The sequence below is a fragment of the Balaenoptera musculus genome, chromosome 2 (genome assembly GCF_009873245.2).
Source record: "Balaenoptera musculus isolate JJ_BM4_2016_0621 chromosome 2, mBalMus1.pri.v3, whole genome shotgun sequence".
Taxonomy (NCBI): domain Eukaryota; kingdom Metazoa; phylum Chordata; class Mammalia; order Artiodactyla; family Balaenopteridae; genus Balaenoptera; species Balaenoptera musculus.
The window spans coordinates 107,288,306-107,312,830 of record NC_045786.1 but is presented as its reverse complement, the minus strand read 5'-3'; the positions used below and the strand labels follow the sequence as shown (position 1 = coordinate 107,312,830).

The following is a 24,525-nucleotide window of genomic DNA, read 5'->3' as shown; positions in this document are numbered from 1 at the left end:
TGAAAGGATGCTCAACATCACTAATCATTAGAGAAATGCAAATCAAAACTACAATGAGGTATCACATCACATGAGTCAGAATGGCCATCATCAAAAAATCTACAAACAATAAATGCTGGAGAGGGTGTGGAGAAGAGGAAACCCTTTTGCACTGTTGGTGGGAATGTAAATTGATACAGCCACTATGGAGAACAGTATGGAGGTTCCTTAAAAAACTAAAAGTAGAACTACCATAGGACCCAGCAATCCCACTACTGGGCATATACCCTGAGAAAACCATAATTCAAAAAGAGTCATGTACCACAATGTTCTTTGCAGATCTATTTACAATAGCCAGGATATGGAAGCAACCTAAGTGTCCATCGACAGATGAATGGATAAAGAAGATGTGGCACATATATACAATAGAATATTACTCAGCCATTAAAAGAAATGAAATTGAGTTATTTTTAGTGAGGTGGATGGACCTAGAGTCTATCATACGGAGTGAAGTAAGTCAGAGAGTGAAAAACAAATACTGTATGTTAACACATATATATGGAATCTAAAAAAAAAAAAAAATGGTACTGAAAAACCTAGGACCAGGACAGGAATAAAGACACAGACTTAGAGAAAGGACTTGAGGACACGGGGAAGGGGAAGAGTAAGCTGGGAAGAAGTAAGAGAGTATCTTTGACATATATACACTACCAAATGTAAAATAGATAGCCAGTGGGAAGCAGCCACATAGCACAGGGAGATCAGCTCGGTGCTTTGTGACCACCTAGAGGGGTGGGATAGGGAGTGTGGGAGGGAGATGCAAGAGGGAGGAGATATGGGGGTATATGTATATGTATAGCTGATTCACTTTGTTATAAAGTAGAAACTAACACACCATTATAAAGCAATTATATTCCAATAAAGACGTTAAAAAAAATGAATACGGACTGAGACAGAGTAAGCTAGACAGGACAAGCTCACTTTGCAAATATCATAGTATGCTAACAATAACTTAAAGTGAGACTTAGAGAAACAAAAAATTTCCTAAATGTTAGCAAACATTTTTTATAAGGTTATTACATGCTAGGCACTGGTCTAAATGCTTATATACATATTTAATACTTCAGCAGTCCTAAGGGAATTTCTTTTATATTCATCACTCTCATTTTACAGATGTGGTAACTAAGACCTACGCAGTTAAGGAATATAGCCAGGCTCAGACACTTAGTGAAGGTGGGATTCAAAACCCGGCATTCCTGCTCCAGAACTGGCGTTCCTAACCCATTACATGGAATGAAACAACACAGTCCTTTCTGCCTCCGTGTTATCTACATGCTCAGCACAAAGTAAACTCTGCTATTACATGGAATAATAGTCAGTCACAGGAGAATATTCCTCTAGACCAGGAAATCAACTGCTATCATAATTTCAAGGGTAGATATATAATTTGAAAACTGCTTTGTTCCCTTCCCTCCCAATTCTGGAACATCACTGGGAAAATATTACTACTGTGTGAGAATCACGTACCTAAACAAACCATAAAAGGAAACATCAAATTTAGATTAAAATTTACATCTCTCTCCTTTAAAAATTTTTTTCTACGCTGTTTATCCTTTATTGTCCTGAAACCACTATATTTAGAATTCTGGTAGAGAATTTATATGATAATGAAATTAGCCCCTTGTTGTTTTTAATAATAATGACATTGTGATTTGTGATTTTAAAAAGGGAGAAAGGATAGTATTAAATAAATACTAAAATCAGGTATGACTGTATTAGAACAAGGTGAGAATAAAGTACATATTAAATGAGTAAATGAACAAAGTTGAGATAATAATTCACTTACCATACACATGCAGAGCATTTTGATAATCAAAAAATGTTGTTATACAAAATTAATTAAAGGCTGTCCAAACATAGTTAATTTTATATTAAAAACCATAACCTGCAATTACTTGTGATGTTTTCTAAAAATTGTTTGGAAATGATGTCTTGATCTTCCAAAATATTCTCTTAAGTAGGACCATAGTTTGTGATTTCAGTTACAGATATGGAGTATGGTATAATGTCCTAGGACTGATATAGATTGCCCTGTATATGGGTGAGTTATATCCCCAAATGTATTAATTTGTAAGTTAAATATTTAGAACATGAATGATTTTGGATTGAAAGAGTTTCATAAATGGTGATAATAATGCCAAACTAGTTTACTAAAGACCACTGAACCCCAGTGTACTGCAGTGAACTAGGTTTCGTGTGCTTCTTTGCCATCCATGTAGCTTCTTTGGTCAACTTGTCTTTTCAAACCTTTTGCTTATTTTTAGTTGGTTCTTTTCTTAATATTGTTGAGAGTTTTTAATATAATCTGGATACAAGTGCTTTATCAGAAATATATTTTGCAAATATTTTTTCCCAGATTGTAGCTTTTCTCTTCATTTTTAAACAGTTTTTTCGAAGACCAGAATTTTGTAATTTTGATAAAGTCTATTGATTTTTATTTTATTTTCTGCTTTTTTAATTTTTATTTTATATTGGAGTACAGTTGATTAACAATTTTGTGTTAGTTTTCAGGTGTACAGCAAAGTGATTCGGTTATACATATACATGTATCTATTCTTTTTCAAATTCTGTTCCCATTTAGGTTATGATAGAATGTTGAACAGAGTCCCCTGTGCTATACAGTAGGTCCTTGTTGGTTATCTGTTTTAAATATAGCAGTGTGTACATGTCAGTCTCAAACTCCCAATCTATCCCTCTCCCTCTGGTAACCATAGATTCATTCTCTAAGTCTGTGAGTCTGTTTCTGTTTTGTAAATAGGTTCATTTGTGTCATTGTTTTTAGATTCTGCATATAAACAATATCATATGGTATTTGTCTTTCTCTGTGCGACTTACTTCACTTAGTACGATAATCTCCAAGTCCATCCATGTTGCTGCAAATAGCATTATTTCATTCTTTCTAATGGCTGAGTAATATTCCATTGGATGTATGTACCACATCTTCTTTATCCATTCATCTGTCGATGGACATTTAGGTTGCTTCCATGTCTTGGCTATTGTAAACAGCACTGCAGTGAACATTGGGGTGCACGTATCATTTCAAACCATGTTTTTCTCCAGATGTATTTCCAAAAGTGGGATTGCTGGATCATATGGTAGCTCTATTTTTAGTTTTTTAAGGAACCTCCATACTGTTCTCCATAGTGGCTATACCAATTTATATCCCCACCAACAGTGTAGGAGGGTTCCCTTTTCTCCACACCCTCTCCAGCATTTATTGTTTGTACATTTTTTGAAGGTGGCCATTCTGACTGGTGTGAGGTGATATCTCATTGTAGTTTTGATTTGCATTTCTCTAATAATTAGTGATGTGGAGCATCTTTTCATGTGCCTCTTGGCCTTCTGTATGTCTTTGGAGAAATGTCTATTTAGGTCTTCTGCCCATTTTTTGATTGGGTTATCTGTTTTTATGATACTGAGCCACATGAGCTGATTGTAAATTTTGGAGACTAATCCTTTGAAAAAATAAAGCAAGACCCTATTGATTTTTTTGTTATTTTTGGATTTTTTTTTTGAATTTTATTTTATTTTATTTTTAGAGAGCATGTTCTTATTAGTTATCTATTTTATACATATTAGTGTATATATGTCAATCCCAATCTCCCAATTCATCCGACCACCCTCTCCCCCCCTGCTTTCCCCCCTTGGTGTCCATATGTTTGTTGTCTACATCTGTGTCTCTATTTCTGCCTTACAAACCGGATCATCTGTACCAATTTTCTACATTCCACATATATGCATTAATATACGATATTTGTTTTTTTTTTCTGACTTACTTCACTCTGTATGACAGTCTCTAGGTCCATCCATGTCTCTACAAATGACCCAATTTCATTCCTTTTTATGGCTGAGTAATATTCCATTGTATATATGTACCACCTCTGCTTTATCCATTCGTCTGTCAATGGACATTTAGGTTGCTTCCATGACCTGGCTATTGTAAATAGTGCTGCAGTGAACACTGGGGAGCATGTGTCTTTTTGAATTATGGTTTTCTCTGGGTATTTTTCCCAGGAGTGGGATTGCTGGGTCATATGGTAGTTCTGTTTTTAGTTTTTTAAGGAACCTCCCTACTGTTCTCCATAGTGGCTATGTCAATTTACATTCCCACCAACAGTGCAAGAGGGTTCCCTTTTCTCCACACCCTCTCCAGCATTTGTTGTTTGTAAATTTTCTGATGATGCCCATTCTAACCAGTATGAGATGATACCTCATTGTAGTTTTGATTTACATTTCTCTAATAATTAGTGATGTTGAGCATCTTTTCATGTGTTTGTTGGCCATCTGTATGTCTTCTTTGTAGAAATGTCTATTTAGGTCTTCTGTCCATTTTTGGATTGGGTTGTTTGTTTTTTTAATATTGAGCTGCATGAGCTGTTTGTATATTTTGGAGATTAATCCTTTGAGCTGCATGAGCTGTTTATATATTTTGGAGATTAATCCTTTGTCCGTTGATTCATTTGCAAATATTTTCTCCCATTCTGAGGGTCGTTTTTTCATCTTGTTTATAGTTTCCTTTGCTGTGCAAAAGCTTTTAAGTTTCATTAGGTCCCATTGTTTATTTTTGTTTTTATTTCCATTACTCTAGGACGTGGGTCCGAAAGGATCTTGCTGTGATTTATGTCAAAGAGTGTTCTTCCTATGTTTTCCTCTAAGAGATTTATAGTGTCCAGTCTTACATTTAGGTCTTTATTCCATTTTGAGTTCATTTTTGTGTATGGCGTTAAGGAGTGTTCCAATTTCATTTTTTTACATGTAGCTGTCCAGTTTTCCCAGCACAATTTATTGAACAGACTGTCTTTTCTCCATTATGTATCCTTGCCTCCTTTGTCATTGATAAGGTGACCATAGGTGAGTAGGTTTACCTCTGGACTTTCACCCTGTTCCATTGATCTATATTTCTGTTTCTGTGCCAGTACCATATTTTCTTCATTACTGTAGCTTTGTAGTATAATCTGAAGTCAGAGAGTCTCATTCCTCCAGCTCTGTTTTTTCTCTCAAGATTGCTTTGGCTATTCAGGGTCCTTTGTGTCTCCATACAAATTTTAAGATTTTTTTGTTCTAGCTCCGTAAAAAATGCTGTTGGTAATTTGATAGAGATTGCATTGAATCTGTAGATTGCTTTGGGTAGTATACTCATTTTTACAGTGTTGATTCTTTCAATCCAAGAACATGGTATATCTCTCTGTCTATTGGTATCATCTTTAATTTCTTTCATCAGTGTCTTATAGTTTTCTTCATACAGGTCTTTTGTCTCCCTAGGTAGGTTTATTCCTAGGTATTTTATTCTTTTTGTTACAGTGGTAAATGGGAGTGTTTCCTTAATTTCTCTTTCAGATTTTTCATCATTAGTGTATAGGAATGCAAGAGATTTCTGTGCATTAATTTTGTATCCTGTAACTTTACCAAATTCATTGATTAGCTCTTGTAGTTTTCTGGTGGCATCTTTAGGATTCTCTATGTGTAGTATCATGTCATCCGCAAACAGTGACAGTTTTACTTCTTCCTTTCCAATTTGGATTCCCTTTATTTCTTTTTCTTCTCTGATTGCCATGGCTAAGCCTTCCAAAACTATGTTGAATAATAGTGGTGAGAGTGGACATCCTTGTCTTGCTCCTGATCTTAGAGGAAATGCTTTCAGTTTTTCACCATTGAGATTGATGTTTGTTGTGGGTTTGTCATATGTGGCCTTTATTATGTTCCCTCTATGCCCACTTTCTGGTGAGTTTTTATCATAAATGGGTGTTGAATTTTGTCAAAAGCTTTTTCTGTAACTAATGAGATGATCATATGGTTTTTATACTTCAATTTGCTAATATGGTATGTCACATTGATTGATTTATGTATATTGAAGAATCCTTGCATCCCTGGGATAAATCCCACTTGATCATGGTGTGTGATCCTTTTAATGTGTTATTGGACTCTGTTTGCTAGTATTCTGTTGGTGATTTTTGCATCTATACTCATCAGTGGTAATGGTCTGTAATTTTCTTTTTTTGTAGTATCTTTGTCTGGTTTTGGTATCAGGGTGATGGTGGCCTCATAGAAGGAGTTTGGGAGTGTTCCCTCCTCTGCAGTTTTTTGGAAGAGTTTGAGAAGGGTGGGTGTTAGCTCTTCTCTAAGTGTTTTCATAGAATTCACCTGTGAAGCCATCTAGTCCTGGACTTTTGTTTGTTGGAAGATTTTTAATCGCAGTTTCAATTTCAGTTCTTGTGATTGGTCTGTTCATATTTTCTATTTCTTCCTGGGTCAGTCTTGGAAGGTTATACCTTTCTAAGAATTTGTCCATTTCTTCCAGATTATCCATTTTATTGGCATAAATTTCCTTGTAGTAGTCGCTTATGATCCTTTGTATTTCTGCTGTGTCCGTTGTAACTTCTCCTTTTTCATTTCTAATTTTATTGATTTGAGTCCTCTTCCTCTTTTTCTTGGTAAGTCTGGCTAAAGGTTTATTGATTTTGTTTATCTTCTAACAGAACCAGCTTTTAGTTTTATTGATCTTTGCTATTGTTTCTATTTCATTTATTTTTGCTTTGATGTTTATGATTTCTTTCCTTCTACTAACTTTGGGTTTTGTTTGTTGTCCTTTCTCTATTTCCTTTAGGTGTAAGGTTAGATTGTTTGAGATTTTTCTTGTTTCTTGAGGTAGGATTGTGTTGCTATAAACTTGCCTCTTAGAACTGCTTTTGGTGCATCCTATAGGTTTTGGATCATCGTGTTTTCATTGTCATTTGTCTCTAGGTATTTTTTGATTTCCTCTTTGATATCTTCAGTGATCTCTTGGTTATTTAGTATCGTATTGCTTAGCTTCCATGTGTTTGTGTTTTTTCCTTTTTTTTCCCCTGTAGTTTATTTCTAATCTCATAGTGTTGTGGTTGGAAACGATGCTTGATATGATTTCAATTTTCTTAAATTTACCAAGGTTTTATTTGTGACCCAAGATTTGATCTATCCTGGAGAATGTTCTGTGTGCACTTGAGAAGATAGTATAATCTGCTGTTTTCTGGTGAAATGTCCTATAATCAACAGTTAAATCTATCTGGTCTATTGTGTCATTTAAAGCTTGTGTTTCCTTATTAATTTTCTATCTGGATGATCTGTCCGTTGGTGTAAGTGAGGTGTTAAAGTCCCCCACTGTTATTGTGTTACTCTCGATTTCCTCTTTTATAGCTGTTTGCATTTGCCTTACATATTGCGATGCTCCTGTGTTGGGTGCATATATATTTATAATTGTTTTATCTTCTTCTTGGATTGATCCCTTGATCATTATGCAGTGTCCTTCCTTGTCTCTTGTAACATTCTTTATTTTAAAGTCTATTTTATCTGATATGAGTATTGCCACTCCAGCTTTCTTTTGATTTCCATTTGCATGGAATATCTTTTTCCATCCCCTAACTTTCAGTCTGTATGTGTCCGTAGGTGAAGTGAGTCTCTTGTAGACAACATATGTATGGGACTTGTTTTTGTATCCATTCAGCAAACCTGTTTCTTTTGGTTGGAGCATTTAATCCATTCAGATTTAAGGTAATTATCGATATGTATGTTCCTATTACCATTTTCTTAATTGTTTTGGGTTTGTTTTTATAGGTCCTTTTCTTCTCTTGTGTTTCCCACTTAGAGAAGTTCCTTTAGCATTTGTTGTAGAGCTGGTTTGGTGGTGCTGAATTCTCTTAGGTTTTGCTTGTCTGTAAAGCTTTTGATTTCTCCATTGAATCTATATGAGATCCTTGCTGGGTAGAGTAACCTTGTTTATTGGTTCTTCCCTTTCATCACTTTAAATATGTCATGCCACTCACTTCTGGCTTTTAGAGTTTCTGCTGAGAAATCAGCTGTTAACCTTTTGGGAATTCCCTTTTATGTTATTTGTTGTTTTTCCCTTGTAGCTTTTAATGATTTTTCTTTGTCTTTAATTTTTGTCAATTTGATTACTATGTGTCTCAGTGTGTTTCTCCTTGGGTTTATCCTGCCTGGGACTCTCTGTGCTTCCTGGACTTGGATGGCTGTTTCCTTTCCCATGTTAGGGAAGTTTTTAACTATTATCACTTCAGATATTTTCTCGGGTACTATATCTCTCTCTTCTCCTTCTGGGACCCCTATAATGTGAATGTTGGTGTGTTTAATGTTGTTCCAGAAGTCTCTTAGGCTGTCTTCATTTCTTTTCATACTTTTCATTCTTTCTTCTTCTGTTCTGAAGCAGTGAATTCCACCTTTCTGTCTTCCAGGTCACTTATCCGTTCTTCTGCCTCAGTTATTCTGCTATTGATTCCTTCTAGTGTATTTTTCATTTCAGTTATTGTATTGTTCATCTCTGTTTGTTTGTTCTTTAGTTCTTCTAGGTGTTCATTCTTTAATTCTTTTAAGTCTTTGTTAAACATTTCTTACATCTTCTTGATCTTTGCCTCCATTCTTTTTCCAAGGTCCTGGATCATCTTCACTATCATTATTCTAAATTCTTTTTCTGGAAGGTTGCTTACCTCTACTTCATTTAATTGTTTTTCTGGAGTTTTATCTTGTTCGCTCACCTGGTACATAGTCCTCTGCCTTTTCATTTTGTCTATCTTTCTGTGAATGTTTTTTTCGTTCTACAGGCTGCAGGATTGTAGTTCTTCTTGCTTTTGCTGTCTGCCCTCTGGTGGATGAGGCTATCTAAGAGGCTTCTGCAAACTTCCTGATGGGAGGGACTGGTGGTGGGTAGAGCTGGGTATTGCTCTGGTGGGCAGAGCTCAGTAAGACTTTAATCCACTTGTCTGCTGATGGATGGGGCTGAGTTCCCTCCCTGTTGGTTGTTTGTCCTGAGGCAACCCAGCACTGGAGGCTACAGGCTCTTTGGTGGGGCTAATGGCAGACTCTGGGAGGACTCATGCAAAGGAGTACTTCCCAGAACTTCCGCTGCCAGTGTCCCAGTCCCCACAGTGAGCCAGAGCCACACCCTTCCTCTGCAGGAGACCCCCCCCCAACACTAGCTGGTAGGCCTGGTTCAGTCTCCTATGGGTTACTGCTCCTTCTCCCTGTGTCCCAATGGGCACACTACTTTGTGTGTGCCCTCCAAGAGTGGAGTCTCTGTTTCCCTCAGTCCTGTTGAAGTCCTGCAATCAAATCCCGCTAGCCTTCAAAGTCTGATTCTCTGGGAATTCCTCCTCCCATTGCTGGACCCCCAGTTTGGGAAGCCTGACATGGGGCTCAGAACCTTCACTGCAGTGGGTGGACTTCTGTGGTATAATTGTTCTCCAGTTTGTGAGTCACCCACCTAGTGGTTATGGGATTTAATTTTATTGTGATTGTGCCCCTCCTACCATCTCATTGCAGCTTCTCCTTTGTCTTTGGATGTGGGGTATCTTTTTTGGTGAGTTCCAGTGTCTTCCTGTCAATGATTGTTCAGCAGTTAGTTGTGATTCCAGTGCTCTTGCAAGAGGAGTGAGTGCATGTCCTTCTACTCTGCCATCTTGAACCAGTCCCGGGCCTATTGGTTTTTAAAAATGAGGTATATTTTTGGCATTGTATCTAAGACATCTTTGCTTAAACCAAGCTTATAAACATTTTCTCTGAGGTTCTCTTCTAGAGTTTTTATAGTTAGGCTTTATATTTAGGTCTATTTTGAGTTAATTTTTGCAAATAATGCAAAAACATAAGATTATCGTAAGTCTACATATGCATATTTGAGAAAATGTCTAATGCGTTTTACCATATTTTGTGCACTGCCACAGTGTAGTGCCAATTACAATGCTGTTACTTCAAAATATTTTCTCAATGAAATGATTATGCAACTATTCTTTGAGTTAATAATTATACCCATTTCAAAGATGAGGGAAATGAGATACAGAGAGATCTTGCAGCCTAAAAGTGGTAGGTGGAAACAGCAATGAAGCCACTTTATCTCACTCTAAAAGTTATATGCTGTCCACTGTTGTAAAAAGAAAATTGTTTTCAACAATAAAGTTCCCATGCTGTGAATGACCTGTTCAGATCACAAATTATTCCTTTCCACCTCTTCCTCCCTACTGGAGCCTGGGCTCTGCACCCTAGATCCCTACTGCCCTCAAACCCAGCATGACCCTTGGCCCTAATGCCCAGATGAATGGATAAACTGATGCCCTTTTGAAAAGATTCAACTGGTGAATGGATAAGCAAACTGTGGCATATCAGCCAAATGGAATTTGACTCAGCACACAAGGATGAATTTCAAATGCATTATGCTGATAGAAACTACACTCAAAAGACTACATTTATATGACATTTTGGAAAAGGGACAGAAAATAAATCAGTGGTTGCCAAGGAATGGGGGTGGGAAAGAGTTTGTCTCCAAAGGGGCCCAGGGGAATTTGGGAACGGTTGAAAAAAATTGTTCCATACTTCGATTATGGTATTGGTTACTCAATTGTATGTGTTTGTCAAAACTGTTCACAGCAAAGCGTAGATTTTACTTTAAGTAAAATATTTACTCAGTAAGTGTGACTAAAAAGCGTAAAAGCAGATTTTCAATTAATCAAGCTCTTTTATTCTGATAAATCAGAGCAGACCAACTGAGTCAGTCAGCCTGATTCTTCTAAAAGAATACAAGGAGTCCCTTAGCAGTAAATTCCCTCCTCTGGGCACCCTTGAGCAGCAGCCAGAACTATTCCTGTTCACAGCAGGTGCCTGGTCAGCAGGCATTGAGTTGAATTCAGCCATCATTGAACTGTTGCTTCTTTGGGAGTGGGAATACCCAGCAAATTTCACAGCTTTTAAGGTTTTTGTTTGTTTGCTTATGAATCAAGAGTAAGCATCTGTTTTTAAGAAAAGTACAGTGAGACTTAAAGAAACTTGAAGCAAAGCATATAGGACCTCAGCATGTTGTCTCTATATGCAAAGATATTTGACAACAGTGATGCTATTTGTTGCCAGAAACCCCGCTGCCTATAAGAACATTTCAGTATAATACTGTACCTAACCTCTGTCTACCAGCCTTTTGTAAGTAGTCTAAAGGGCAGTTTGTATGCTGGTATTCCTCATGCAAATAAGGTCATTATCCTTTTAAAGGTATAAAGTCTCCTGTATGTGATGGAGCTTTCTAAGAAACAGGCTTGACCTTTCTTTCCCCTATTCCGGGTGCCTGCAGAGCCTGCACTCATTAGCTAGAATTTGACTCCATGACATTTTTACTTAATTTTCTTTTTCCTCTATGTTGGACACATGGGGCAACCATTTATGTTCTTTCTTGACCTGAGATGCTCTCAAATCTCTTTCCAGCTGTGGCATTTTTCATTCAGTCACATCAGGATATAGTGATCCTTCCTTCCCCTCTGCAATTCCCAACTGTTAATTGTTTCATTTTAGAGAAGGGACTAGACACAGTCCTATGGACTTAGCACCATTTAATTAGCATTAACCAGAACAGTGGAAAGAAAAGCAATTTCCTCTGCAGTGGAAACATATTCTTTATGAGGTAGTAGAGGAAACGAATAATAATAGTTTTTAAAGGCCTTAATTTTTTTATGTGCTGTGATTGATGATAGATTTAAAAGCAGTGTTTCCCTCTATTAGTATTGATGATGATGACAATAATAATAATTACAAATAACAAATAATAATTGGGATTCAAACCCAGATCTTTCTGGTTACAAAGCCCATACTGTTAATTATTATGCTAAGAAATCCCTGTGATAACTACTACCAGTATGCCGAGGACTGTGCTAATCACCTTGTGTCCTCCTCACAGCCTACCTAACAAGGTGAGCTTCACCAAGCCAGTCTGAGAGAGAGGGACACTGAGATTCAGAGAGGGGAAGTGACACATCCAAGGTCCCCCATTTGCTGTGACTGGGATCAGAGCCCAGATATGCTCTGACACCAAGTCCGTGCTTCTCACCACTGCCTGCACCGCTCTGCCTATAGAGTAATAAGGCACTAGCAAAGACATCTCTGGAAGTGTCAAGGACATTGCTAGTTACTTTTTTAAAGGTGCAAATTGTGATCCACGTTATGAGTCTGGTGGGCTTTGCTTTTGAACTTGAAATACTGTATTTACAGATTATTAGGACTTAATAAAATGTGGAACCTTAGAACTGCAGGCTAGCAATATGAGTTTTAAAGGCATTGCTTCATTTATTCAACCATGGACATTAATCGATTGCTTAATGTGTGCATATAAACTCAGAGAAGGTATACTCTCTATCCTTCAGCAATGTGCTAATGTCAGGTGTGAATGCATAAAGGGGTAAAGGGTGTCAGTATAGCATGATACATTTTATGATACGAGTGTGCCCAGGAGCTTATCAGAACATAGAAGAGGGCAGTTAATGTCAGGTGGGGGTGGGCTTATCACTGAAGGCTTCCCAGAACAGGTGATACTGAGCTGAGTTGTGGGATGGGAAGCAGAAGGGAAGGTTTGTGTGAAGGGCAGGGAGGCATATATCAGTAATGACTGGATCAAAAAGTATGTTGAGGGGAGTGTTAATATGAGGGTCTTTGGCAACTTCTTAATATGGAGGTGGAGGGATATAATAACTCTCCTTACAGCTCTCTTCCTTTAGTTACATAGAGTTCCATTTTGTATCTGTTTCATCCTAATAGCCTTCCTGGAAGAAGACATTGCTACTACTGTAACAGTTATTCTGCAGCAGCTACAGAGCTCAGTTGCCTGAGAGGGAAACAAAGGATTGATTGCTCAGATGTTAACTGTAACTCTCCAGGTTCATGAACAGATCCTAAACTTCTTGTGTAGAATTTTTAGCCCTGCCATCATAACTCCTACTGTCCTGCTGCTTGCCTCTGGTTAAAAAGAAAAATAAAAGAAAGCAAATAAGGATCTGTTTCCTTCTGAGAAGGAATGAATGAATACTTGTGAACTTCCTAATTTTCATACTAGAACATAGGCCTTGTCACCTGCATGCCTGACATCTACCAAGCGTAGGGATCTCTCCTTGAATGTTTGTGATTATATTATAAATGCTTGAAAGTATTGAACATAATTCTGTGACCTAGCACATATAATTATTATAAATAAACCTATGCTAAACAAAAGAGACTATTACATGACTCTTAGGGCAAGTCAATCAGTAGTGCCTGCTACATGATCATGCTGATGAATCTTTCCCATTTGATTTTCCATCACTTTGAAGATTTATGAATTTCTTTTACTTTCTGAAGTCTTTTTCCTCCAGAGATTTGATAAGCACTCACTTCTGTTTCCTTCTAGTTTTTCCGTGGTTTGTTATTTTAACTTTTTACTCATCAGGTATTATATATATATATATATATATTTATATATTTGTATAACATAGGAGATAAGCTTCTAAATTGTGTTCCCCCCCAAGTAGCTAAATGTTACTAATTGTTAATCATTTGTTAAATTATGTTTCCCTGCTGCATTGATTTATGATATCTATTCTATCATACTTAAAATTCATACATAGAGTAGATTTCTCTGTTATCAGCTCTATCCTATTGATCTCTTTTGTCTTACACAACCACCACTTACTCTTTTTTTATAAATTTATTTTTATTTATTTTTGGCTGTGTTGGGTCTTCGTTGCTGCACGCTGGCTTTCTCTAGTTGCGGCCAGTGGGGGCTGCTCTTAGTCGCGGTGTGCGGGCTTCTTACTGCCGTGGCTTCTCTTGTTGCAGAGCACAGGTTCTAGGTGTGCAGGCTTCAGTAGTTGTGGTTTGCGGGCTCAGTAGTTGTGGCTCGCGGGCTCTAGAGCACAGGCTCAGTAGTTGTGGTGCACAGGCTTAGTTGCTCCGTGGCACGTGGGATCTTCCCGGACCAGGGCTCGAACACGTGTCCCCTGCATTGGCAGGTGGATTCTTAACCACTGCACCACCAGGGAAGTCCCACCACTTACTTTTAAATATCGTAGTTTTATAGAGTATTTTGATACCAACTAGGGCTAAATTTCTTCATTAACTCTCCTTTTAAACTCTTCCATTCTTATCAGAATATTTTCTATTTTTCTTACAGAAGGCCTTTGGCATAATTCCACAAGCCCAACAAGAGTCTGTTAGAATATTGTGGTAGATGTTTTCATAAGATTAAAAATAAATTTATATAACTCACCTGGGCCTATTGAGAACAGATCGGATTAGATAATCTTTGTTCATCTACCCTAGACTTCATTTCCTTCTTGAGTATATTTGATATTTCTTCTTCCCTTTATTTATTTATTTATTTTTTATTTTTTTAGTTTGAATATAGGTACTCCTCTTCTAGAAAAGGTAGAAGCAAAACTGCAGTTGAATAGTTTAGGTTTTTCTACTTTGTCTGTTAGCATTAAACTCTTTTTTCCATGGTGCAGGCCTATCTCTTCCTCATTCTTGCCACATATGACACACAGCTAAACGGCCTTTTGTTCTTTCCAGCTTTTTAAAAGCTTCAGCTTTCTCCTCCTGTTAGCCTTCTTAAGGTGGTTCTCACTGGCCAGGCCACTATTTGCTGTTTCCCTGACTCTGCTGCTCCTTCTGTAGCTGCATTCTCTTTCTGAGTATGAGCCTGTCAGAGTTCCCTGGGCAGTTGCATCAGTTTCTCTAGGTACCACCCCCTCTTCTCCCTAATTAGGGTAACTTGTTATTGTGCTGTCACTCTGGCTTGTGAGACCTTTTTATTCCTCTTGGAGCCATACTTTTTTTTTTTTTTAACATCTTTATTGGAGTATAATTGCTTTACATTGGTGTGTTAGTTTCTGCTGTTTAACAAAGTGAATCAGCTATACATATACATATATCCCCATATCTCCTCCCTCTTGCGTCTCCCTCCCACCCTCCCTATCCCACTCCTCTAGGTGGACACAAAGCACCGAGCTGATCTCCCTGTGCTATGTGGCAGCTTCCCACTAGCAATCTGTTTTACATTTGGCAGTGTATATATGTCCATACCACTCTCTCACTTCGTCCCATCTTACCCTTCCCATGCCCCGTGTCCTCAAGTCCATTCTCTACATCTGTGTCTTTATTCCTGTCCTGCCCCTAGGTTCTTCAGAACTTTTTTTTTTTTTTTAGATTCCATATATATGTGTTAGCATACGGTATTTGTTTTTCTCTTTCTGACTTACTTCACTCTGTATGACAGACTCTAGGTCCATCCATCTCACTACAAATAACTCAATTTCGTTTCTTTTTATGGCTGAGTAATATTCCATTGTATATATGTGCCACATCTTCTTTTTAAGAGTCTGGCCATGTACTTATAAAATATTTTCCCAGAACTTTCTGAACTGCCTGATCAGCATATCTATAAACATTTTATGTTTCTTCTCTTGGCTGCTGTTATCTTTGGGATGATATACTCACAGTCTCCCAAGTTCCCATCATTGCTCCTCACTAATGTTTTTCTGGTCATATGTGAGTGAAAAATTGAAATTTCTGTCTTTTTTTCTCCAGTCATCTAAAAGATGCTTTTGTAAGTGTCTCAACAAGAATTTGTTTAATGCTTTTGTTTCTGAAGAGCTAAGGGACTTTACCGACTCTAGATGTCTCCAGGTATAACAAAAATGTGAACCGTGTGAACGGTGCTTGCATGAAGGGAGTATCTGGTACAACAGTGGTTTGGAGAGACTGGGATCAATGGAGAAGCAGAAAGAAATGACCAACCTCAGGGTGTAGGTATTAGATAGTGGAATGGGGGAAGGGAGGTACACATCTGCAGGCTTAATTTTACAGGCTCAGATATCTGGGCCATGATAGCGTGCCAGTGATCTATTGTAATTCCTCAGTTACCTGTGTCATGGACAGTTTGTTGGAGTTACTCTTGCTAACTGTCCTGGCAGTGTACCAATGATCAAGAGCCCACAAAATTATAATTATAAAGAAATTTGTAGGTAGTCTACAAATATTCTGTAATTAAATAAAATCAGGCTATACAAAATGTTTCCTCTTTCCTTTATCCTATTCTTTGCTTTTCAAAACACTCTTCATCCTTCAAGATTCTGTTCAGTGATCCCTCCTTGATGAAGCTTTCCCTGATAGACCCAGGCAGTCTTAGTTGCCCTTTCTTCTGTGTTTCCATCCCTGCATCTTGTATTATGATTATTTATGGGTCTCTCATCCTCATTTTGACTTTGAACCCTCAACAACAGATACTATTCCTTGTTATTTTTCTATTTCTAATATATACTACATTACAATACATATATATTACTATATAGTAGGTTCTAGATATATTAGTAAAACATAATATTAATCAACTATATGCTTGAAGGTATTAGGCCTGCTTGACTTACATGAGCTGATCTAAGAAAGACACAAAAATGTCTTAATTTAAATGCTTGCTTTTAGAACTATCACCTCCAAATAGAAATTACAGAGTAGTGTTTGGAACTCAATATAAAAAACATATTTCTAATAATTTGAGATATTTACAAATACAGTAAACTGATTTGTGAATAGTTATCATTCCACTAATGAAAGCTCTCACGGAACAGAGGATTATTTATGTGTATCTGTTATGTGTGTGTATGCATGAATGATAGGATGTTAAAGTGGATATGGTTTCTTATCCACAGAATACCTTCAAACTGATGAGTATGTGTATTTATGTGGGGAGAGTGATATTCAGAAGCTATTTTCAGTATTCCAGAGGTTAAGAAAAAAACAAATTTATCTACAACAAATCTTAACAGTTTTTAAAAGCTTCATAATGTTTTGCTTTGGGCCAGACTTATCAATTGAATGACACTGGTTATCATGTAGACACAAAACTCGAATTGGCTGTTATCGTTACCTTTGATTTTTGTAAAAATTTTAAAACCAGTTATTGTTACTAACTCCAATTTGTTTGGAGGGAGAAGGATTTCAAAAAATGGAGTATATGCAGAAAGCATGTTAAACGAGTTTTTGATCATGAACTGAATTAATTTCATTTTATACATTATTTCATGGACTTCTTTTCCTCAGTATTTTTTGCATCTCTGAGATAAGGATGCACCTTACAATAGTGGTGTGTTGTATTTAATTGCAGTGTTTTTTAAATCTTTGCTAGTAATTCATAAAATAAAGATGCAGCTTTATAATCCACAGAATTTTGATGCTCAGAGAATATGATGATTAGATTCAGAGTGGCTGAGAGAATTTGTATGGTTCAGCTATCAGGCTGTCTGAATCAAGATCCTGTGTTACGTAGGGCAGCTCCTTAATTTTGCTGAGACAGTTTTCTCATCTATAAAGTGGGGATAATAGTATCTACTTCATAGAGTCCTTGTGAAAAATTGAATGAGATGATACTTGAAATGTGTTAAGCTTTTCTTCTTCTTATACCTGTTCCAACTTGGCAATGCCAGGAAGAGTTAACACTTCTCCCAAATTGCCAAAATTACCAGTAGAAAAAAAATTACTGAAAATCTTGGAAGATAGGATGTTATTTCATTTTATTATGCAAATATTTTTGACCTCCAGAGATTATTTATTTTGCTTTGGAAGCCTGATTTCTTCTGTACTGCTAACCAAACAGTTTATTCCATTTTGTGCAACAATTTATCATGAACCTTAAAAGAAGTACTGATTATCTTAGAGTTTTTGGCTCAATTACCTGTTTTAAATGCTCAGTGACTAAGGAAAGCATGTTATTTTCTCCTCTCCTGCACCGTGGAGTATAACAATAGACTGTGAACAAAGCAAATCAAAGATACACAGGTACCAGTATAAGGGGCCCATTGTGTTTAGTTTGTAGCCCTGTCATGTGGTTTTAATGTAGGTCACCTGATTGATTATGACATACTGACAGATAGCACATTGTTCTCTCTTGGAATCTCTAGACACTTTAGTATTTCTATTCTTATCTGTCCATTTTGCTTCCAAACCTTAAGTGAAATGGAATTACAGCATTCACTTTGTTTTCCTGTGCTAAGTGATTATCTCTGAAGTGCAATTTTGTGATTAGGCAAGATGGCATGCATACACTCAGCTAATGCTGATTTCCCCCAGGGTGCAGAAACAGGTAAATTCATAATGAATGGATGTTGTGCTTTGATTTCAAATGCATGTGAAACCTCACCACACTTGGTAGTTTTATTTTAAAAAATGTATTTAATTATTCTAAAATTAACAGGAGAATATTAAAATTGAACTTTAGAAAATGGCATTTAAACATAAGTCAAGGGTGCTAACTGCTTATGAATGTTAATCCCCTTCAAAAAGTGAAAAAACAAACGTACCTGACATAAACTGGATTTGGGGGGGGGTGTCATTGAAAATCTTCTTTTTAATTATTTATATTCTTTCTGATTAATTCAAAAAATATCTGAACACATCTAGGTATTAGTATTGTCAAATTCTAACATTCCTTATTTTGAAAACTACCTTAATTATTCAACTAATTGCTATCATGGTATTGTCACCATTGTTTGGGTGACATTTGGCAGGGGTGGGAGATGGGGGGAGAGGCAGGGGAGAAGTTAGGAGTTAACGGTTGGCACAAAGTATTTTCTTTAACTATTTTCTTTGACGTTTTAAAAACAAATTTGTCCATGACTGTGAGAGACCAATTTTAAAGAAGATTTAGCATTTACAAAATTAGACACACTTTGACCAAATTATAAAAGTAGTTGATTGGAACCCAAACCATACCTTTTTACTGATTTACTTAGAATAAGCATTGACTGTAATATTGTGAAACTTGAAGTGAGAACATAATAATACAATTTCCCAATCTTATTTCAATTGAAATCCTTTTTGTAAGGAGCATTGACACTAATCAGAACTCCTTGTAGGCAATGCTAGAGCAACTTACTTGGCTGCACTTCTTTGATAAGCTCCTTCTTCCCACACTGTAATCTCTTAGTGTAGTGTCCGGTATACAGTAAGAGCTCAATAAATCTTAACCTTATTATTATTCTCATTATCTTTCCATTGAGTAAAACTAGTACCTTTAATAAGTTGATGGATGATTTCCAATAGTAAAGCATATTAATTTGGAATAAAGTACTTTTATTCAAGGTTCAAGGGAAGACTGACCCATTAAAAATTTTAATCTCTTTTTATGGTCCAGATATATGTCTGTGAACTATCAGTAATATCCTTTCTGGTTGAAGTGATTCACTTTCCTGCATGTTCTGTTGTCACTTGCCCTGAGGGATGTGATACCCTCAAAGTTGCCCTCATAATTTTGGACACCTATCTAGCAGAGATGAATCACCTACAGTTTCAGCGTTCACTCTGTCACACCTTGCATACTTACCAAGGTAAGCGCTTCATAAGTATACTCCACAGGTGATTCGTTAGCCCATACCTGCTATCCAAGGCACCATCAGGAAAACTGCAGATGTTTATTTCCCTCACCATGGGGCTGTTGGATATAACTCTTTGGGCAGAGTTAGGAAAGGTAAGATGTAACCCTGGTATGATGAAAAGGACAGTGGATTGGGGACAAAACACTTGTGGGTTGTAGTCTTAGTTCTGTTTAGTAACTTAGGCCAAATTTTGTAGCTTCTGTGAACCTCAGAAGTTATTTTATAGTTATTGTGGAGTTTTTTGTTTGTTTTTATCTACCTTTCTGCTGGTCTGGTAGGCTCTGTAAAGATGTCTTACTTATCTTTACATCTTTGTCCCTGGAGTGGTGCCATTGACAGTATTGAAAAGGTGTTTAACAAACGTGTGTTGAAAAAGTAAGGCAAGAAGACAAACAGGAGGAAGAGAAGGGAAGGCAGAATAGAAGGATGTATTTAAGGCCTAAATTTTTCCCCAAATTCTCTTTGCATAAAACCTTATGAAATCAAGTGCATATGATTCTATTCTAAGTTAATGGAAGTTTACACTTTAAGGGTTAGGAGAAGTCACCATGGGTCAGACCTTCTCTTTTTATGTATGGGAAACTGAGGCTCGTGATGATTAAGTGAGTTGTCAGCAGGGTAATGGCAAAGCCTCATCCAGTTCTCTTCACTCGTAGGTCAGCACTCCTTGAACTATTATGGGCAGCCTTCATATCGGGCTATATGTGTAAATAGATCCAGAAAGATATAGCCCTACACACTAGAATCTTGGGAAAAGGGGTGGTCTTTCACTTTCAATTCTCTGTACCTTTCTATTTCTTGATTTAAGCAACACCAAAAAACCGTGAACTATTTTTATAACATAATAAAAATATCATGTGGAAAAGTATAATTTTTAAAACATAATGAATTTCAATACTCTGTACGAATACCATATGGGATAAATAACAATAAGCAATAACAAAAAGTACCCTATAGCATGAATATGATTTGCTAAAGTATGTTTCTCAGAGTGGGCTGAAATTCACCAGTGTGTGTATTAAATCCCTCTGTTTGGCATATTGATGAAGAGGCTGCTTGTTATTTTTGGGTCAGGATTTAAATGCTTGGTTATATTGCCTAAGAGTTCAAACAACTGTATCTCCCCAAAAGAGGCTGCCCAGATTTCTTCCAGTTGGGCCCCACCCTTCTAATGTACTTCTTCAAGGTCATATTCAAGTACACTGTCTTCTGATCTGTCTAAATTCCATTCATCAAGTGTTTCCTTTCCATTAATATTTCTGAATACCTCTCTGGCTCATTTACGTAAGAGAAAAAGCAAAGTGTTTTAAAGCAACATCCTGTATTTATAGACTGAATTGAGTTATTCTTTCATTCATTCTTTGTTCTAGCGTTTTGGCTATTTTTGAAGTGGCCTGAGACCTTGATAAGCAGGAAGACAAGAAAGAGGTTCCTGTGCCACCACTTGTAAAGCTGTGGTTGAGAAGACTGGAGTGGAATGGCTAAAAGTCAAGCAGTGTTGCATCTTATCTTTCCTGACTTTGCCCGGTTATACCCATACTTGCATGTTAAGTATCTTGCGTACTAATTATCTACAGATGAGCGTATTTATTCAACTTATTTTTCAATGTTATTATTTCCACAGCCTCCGCCACCTTTGAAGACTTTCAGATTCGTCCCCACACTCTCTTTGTTCATTCGTACAGAGCTCCAGCTTTCTGTGATCACTGTGGAGAAATGCTATGGGGGCTAGTGCGTCAAGGCCTTAAATGTGAAGGTAAGGTATTCCTTCCCCAGCCAAGTGGAACGCATGCTGGAGTTAGCTACTTATGTTGTGCCCTCTTCTGCAGTGCCTTCTTTCCTTCAGATACCTTCTAGGGATCTGGGTAGTGCGTGGATTCTGTTCGGTTCATTTCCTGTCTTCAACATGTTAGCCCTGATCTGGGAAGCCAGATTCTCCTATCTTTTCCCCTATATCATGTGGATATGTTTCTCTCCCATAAGGTGTTGGTTATTTTGCTAACAGGCTAAACATATAATTTGCATCTTAAGCCAGAACTTGGAATAGTAGGCATTCAATAAATGTGTGCTGAAAGGAGCTGAGATTCAGGAGGTTAATCAAACCATCCAAGGTCACTCAGCTGTTGAGTGGCAGGCTGGAACATGTACCCAGTTTCTACACCAAGATCATAGTTTTATCATCCTCCATGGACAGAAATCCTTGCAGTGCATAATTCAGGTTTATAGAATACCATGATATAATCTTAAAAATGAACCAAATCATACCTTGCTCTTTTTTTTTTTTTTTTTTTTTTTTTGCCTGTGTTGGGTCTTCGTTGCTGTGCGAGGGCTTTCTCTAGTTGTGGCAAGCGGGGGCCACTCTTCATCGTGGTGTGCGGGCCTCTCACCATCGCGGCCTCTCTTGTTGCGGAGCACAGGCTCCAGACACGCAGGCTCAGTAGTTGTGGCGCACGGGCCCAGCTGCTCCAGCGGCATGTGGGATCTTCCCAGACCAGGGCTCGAACCCGTGTGCCCTGCATTGGCAGGCGGATTCTCAACCACTGCGCCACCAGGGAAGCCCCCTTGCTCTTTTTTGATGAAGGGTGGGGTGGGGAGGGATAGAGCTGTTTGAACTTTGACCAAAAACCCCAAACTTTTATGATGAAATCCATAAATAAAATAACCCTAATTTCTGAATTTCTATCTGTAAGAAGGGAAGTTCAGAGACAGTGATCTGGAAGAAAGTCTACCTGAAGTGTAGTTTTATGAAAATTTGTCTGGCCTGCTATGTGACACATGGGGAAATTCTGAACAGTAAGACTACGTGAGAGAAGTATGAACAGCAGAAATATTGAGAGGAAAAGGGTGCTTTCCTAATTATCTACCATGTGGAAACTAGCATGTGAAGTATTTTACATATTTTCTTAACAATTCTTCAAGGTAGTTATTATCCTCGTTTTACAGACAGAAAAACTGAGGTGAAGTAATTTGTCCAAGGCCATGTAGACAAACAAGTTGTGGAGCCATGATTCAAATCAGTGTAAGTCAAAAGTTGTGAAGCGTTATGATTAATTTTCCCTTGCAGTAGAACTTGAGGCAGCTAAAAATAGGTCATCTCACTGGAGTTTTATTGCTAGATCCCTCAAAGCCCAAGTCCCTTATGTTAGAAAACATTTTTTTAAATGATAACCAGGGTAGTTGCTGGGCTCATCCAATAAAATCAGATGTCAAAACCCAGCTTATTGACAAATTGGGAAAATAAATCAGGAGACGCTCAAAAGAAAATGTAAATTTTCGAACAGCCTCAAGAAAAATGGAAGCAGTACTGTTTCTAAAAATTCATAATCTACAACTTATACTAAAGTAGCTTTTAATTTATAGTTGAACAAAAGTCATTTTTACTTTCTCCTTCCAGGATGTGGGCTGAATTACCACAAGAGATGTGCATTTAAAATCCCCAACAATTGCAGTGGCGTGAGGCGGAGAAGGCTCTCAAATGTTTCCCTTACCGGGCTCAGCACCATCCGCACAGCATCTGCCGAGCTTTCCACCAGCGCCCCTGATGAGCCCCTTCTGGTATGGCCTCCTGTTTATCCATTTGCCCGTTTACATGAGAAATCTGTAGGACGATGTGGTAACAGTGGTAATCAATCCAAGACAGTGCCCTGGGAGAGAGGACACAGCCAGGGTGTTGATGACTGTGTTTCTTCAGGGCCTGTGCTGTAGATTGGTCAGTGCTTCAACAAATATCCAACAGCTTCGAGTTTGCTTTTATCTGTGAGCTTAGAGCAATTTTTAAATCTGTGAGGTTTCATCATGCTCATGGAGCCAGAGCGGCACAAACTAATGCGTGGATGTGACAAAACATAGTTTGTCAAAATTTGGAAACCAGAGATAAAAGATTTTCTTCTCTGACGATTATTAGAGTACTTCGTGGCATGGTTGACTGTTTATTCTGGGAGAAAATCTGAAATTCGCTCATATGAAAAGATGAAAGTCTTTAATTGTTTGGCATTAAAGGCATACATGCTGATGTCAAAGTGACACTGGTTGACAAATGCCATGGGAAAAATAGCATTTAATACTTTAAATATTTCCATTGGCTCTAAAATATATGTCTGTGGACATGGCTTAAATATTTTTCTTTAAGAAAGTTCAATTTTGATTTTCCAAACATTGAAAGCAAAGTAAAAATTGTGGCAATTATGTGCACTATTTAAAATAAGAACATTAGTCTGAAATAAGCTAATTGTGTGAGCTTAAGTTTCCTATATTTACTCCCTCTGACAGTGGATATTACAAAAACTCTTTATAATCTAATAATTACAAAAATCAATTAAAGAGAAAAAATAAACATTATGAAACATTTAGGTTAGGTAAATCCCTGGAGTGGAGAGAGGCAATGCATTTTGAAGCCATCTCTAAAAAGCTGTATTAATTACTCTATTGTTCCGAAAATATTTTATCGTGATCTTTAAATCACTTAAATTTTGTTACAACATAAGCCAGACATATAACTCAAATGAATGCTTATTTTGATAAATAGGAAAAGTCCATACTCTGTGTTTCTGTGACTTTTTTGGGGGAGTTTGTTGTGTTTTCATGAAGTGAACCTGTTAGGGGAAGTCAGGCACTAAATCCCACCAGTAACTAGAAGAATATATTATATTTTGGTGACTATTCAGAATGCATGTGTGGTTATATATTATTTTATAAAGTTGTATTAGTTAGGATTAATGATACTCTTACTGAAAGGTGCTTAAGTCAAAATCTATTTACTTTTTCAAATAACTCTCATATTATCTTTCCAACTCTGAGATTTCTTGATTTCGTTTGAATTTTTGTAGGTAGTGATTTTATAAGTTAGCAGTTACTCTTGCTTTTAAGTACCATCTCTGAGAGTCATACTGTTTACAGAATAGACATTTTTAAACAAGTTTAAGAAACAAAATTATATACTAATGTGTATTGTTTTCAGTTTCACCAGGAAAAGATTTTTAAAAGTTAATTAACATCTCAGAAGAAATCTAAAGCTCTAAACTAAATTTATTCATCATTAGAATAGATTAGAATCTAGGTAATTAATGCTAAAGATTCTTCTTTTAAAACTATCTCAGTTTTAAAAAAAGAATTAATAGGAATATATTTAATTAAGTTTGCCTGGAGAATTCAGACCAGACTTCCAAGGTGAGGTGTTACTTAAGCTGATCTTTACTGTGCTTTTTCATTTATCAGCGGTTTGATTTTCTATATTAGGCTAAGTGTTTGATCTCTTCAAAGTCATACAGGGTAATTTTAAAATGATGGCTTTTGT

At 37.1% G+C, this 24,525-nt stretch overlaps 1 protein-coding gene across 3 annotated transcripts in view; it reads left to right on the top strand.

Moving 5' to 3' along the window:
• PRKD1 (protein kinase D1) overlaps positions 1-24,525 on the top strand; it is a 515,048-nt gene that overhangs the window by 411,746 nt on the left and 78,777 nt on the right. For all 3 annotated transcript variants that reach the window (XM_036843896.1, XM_036843895.1, XM_036843897.1), the window contains 2 exons: positions 20,857-20,988; positions 22,627-22,787. In XM_036843896.1, coding sequence (XP_036699791.1) covers positions 20,857-20,988; positions 22,627-22,787 — 293 coding nt within the window. The remainder of the gene's footprint in view (positions 1-20,856; positions 20,989-22,626; positions 22,788-24,525) is intronic.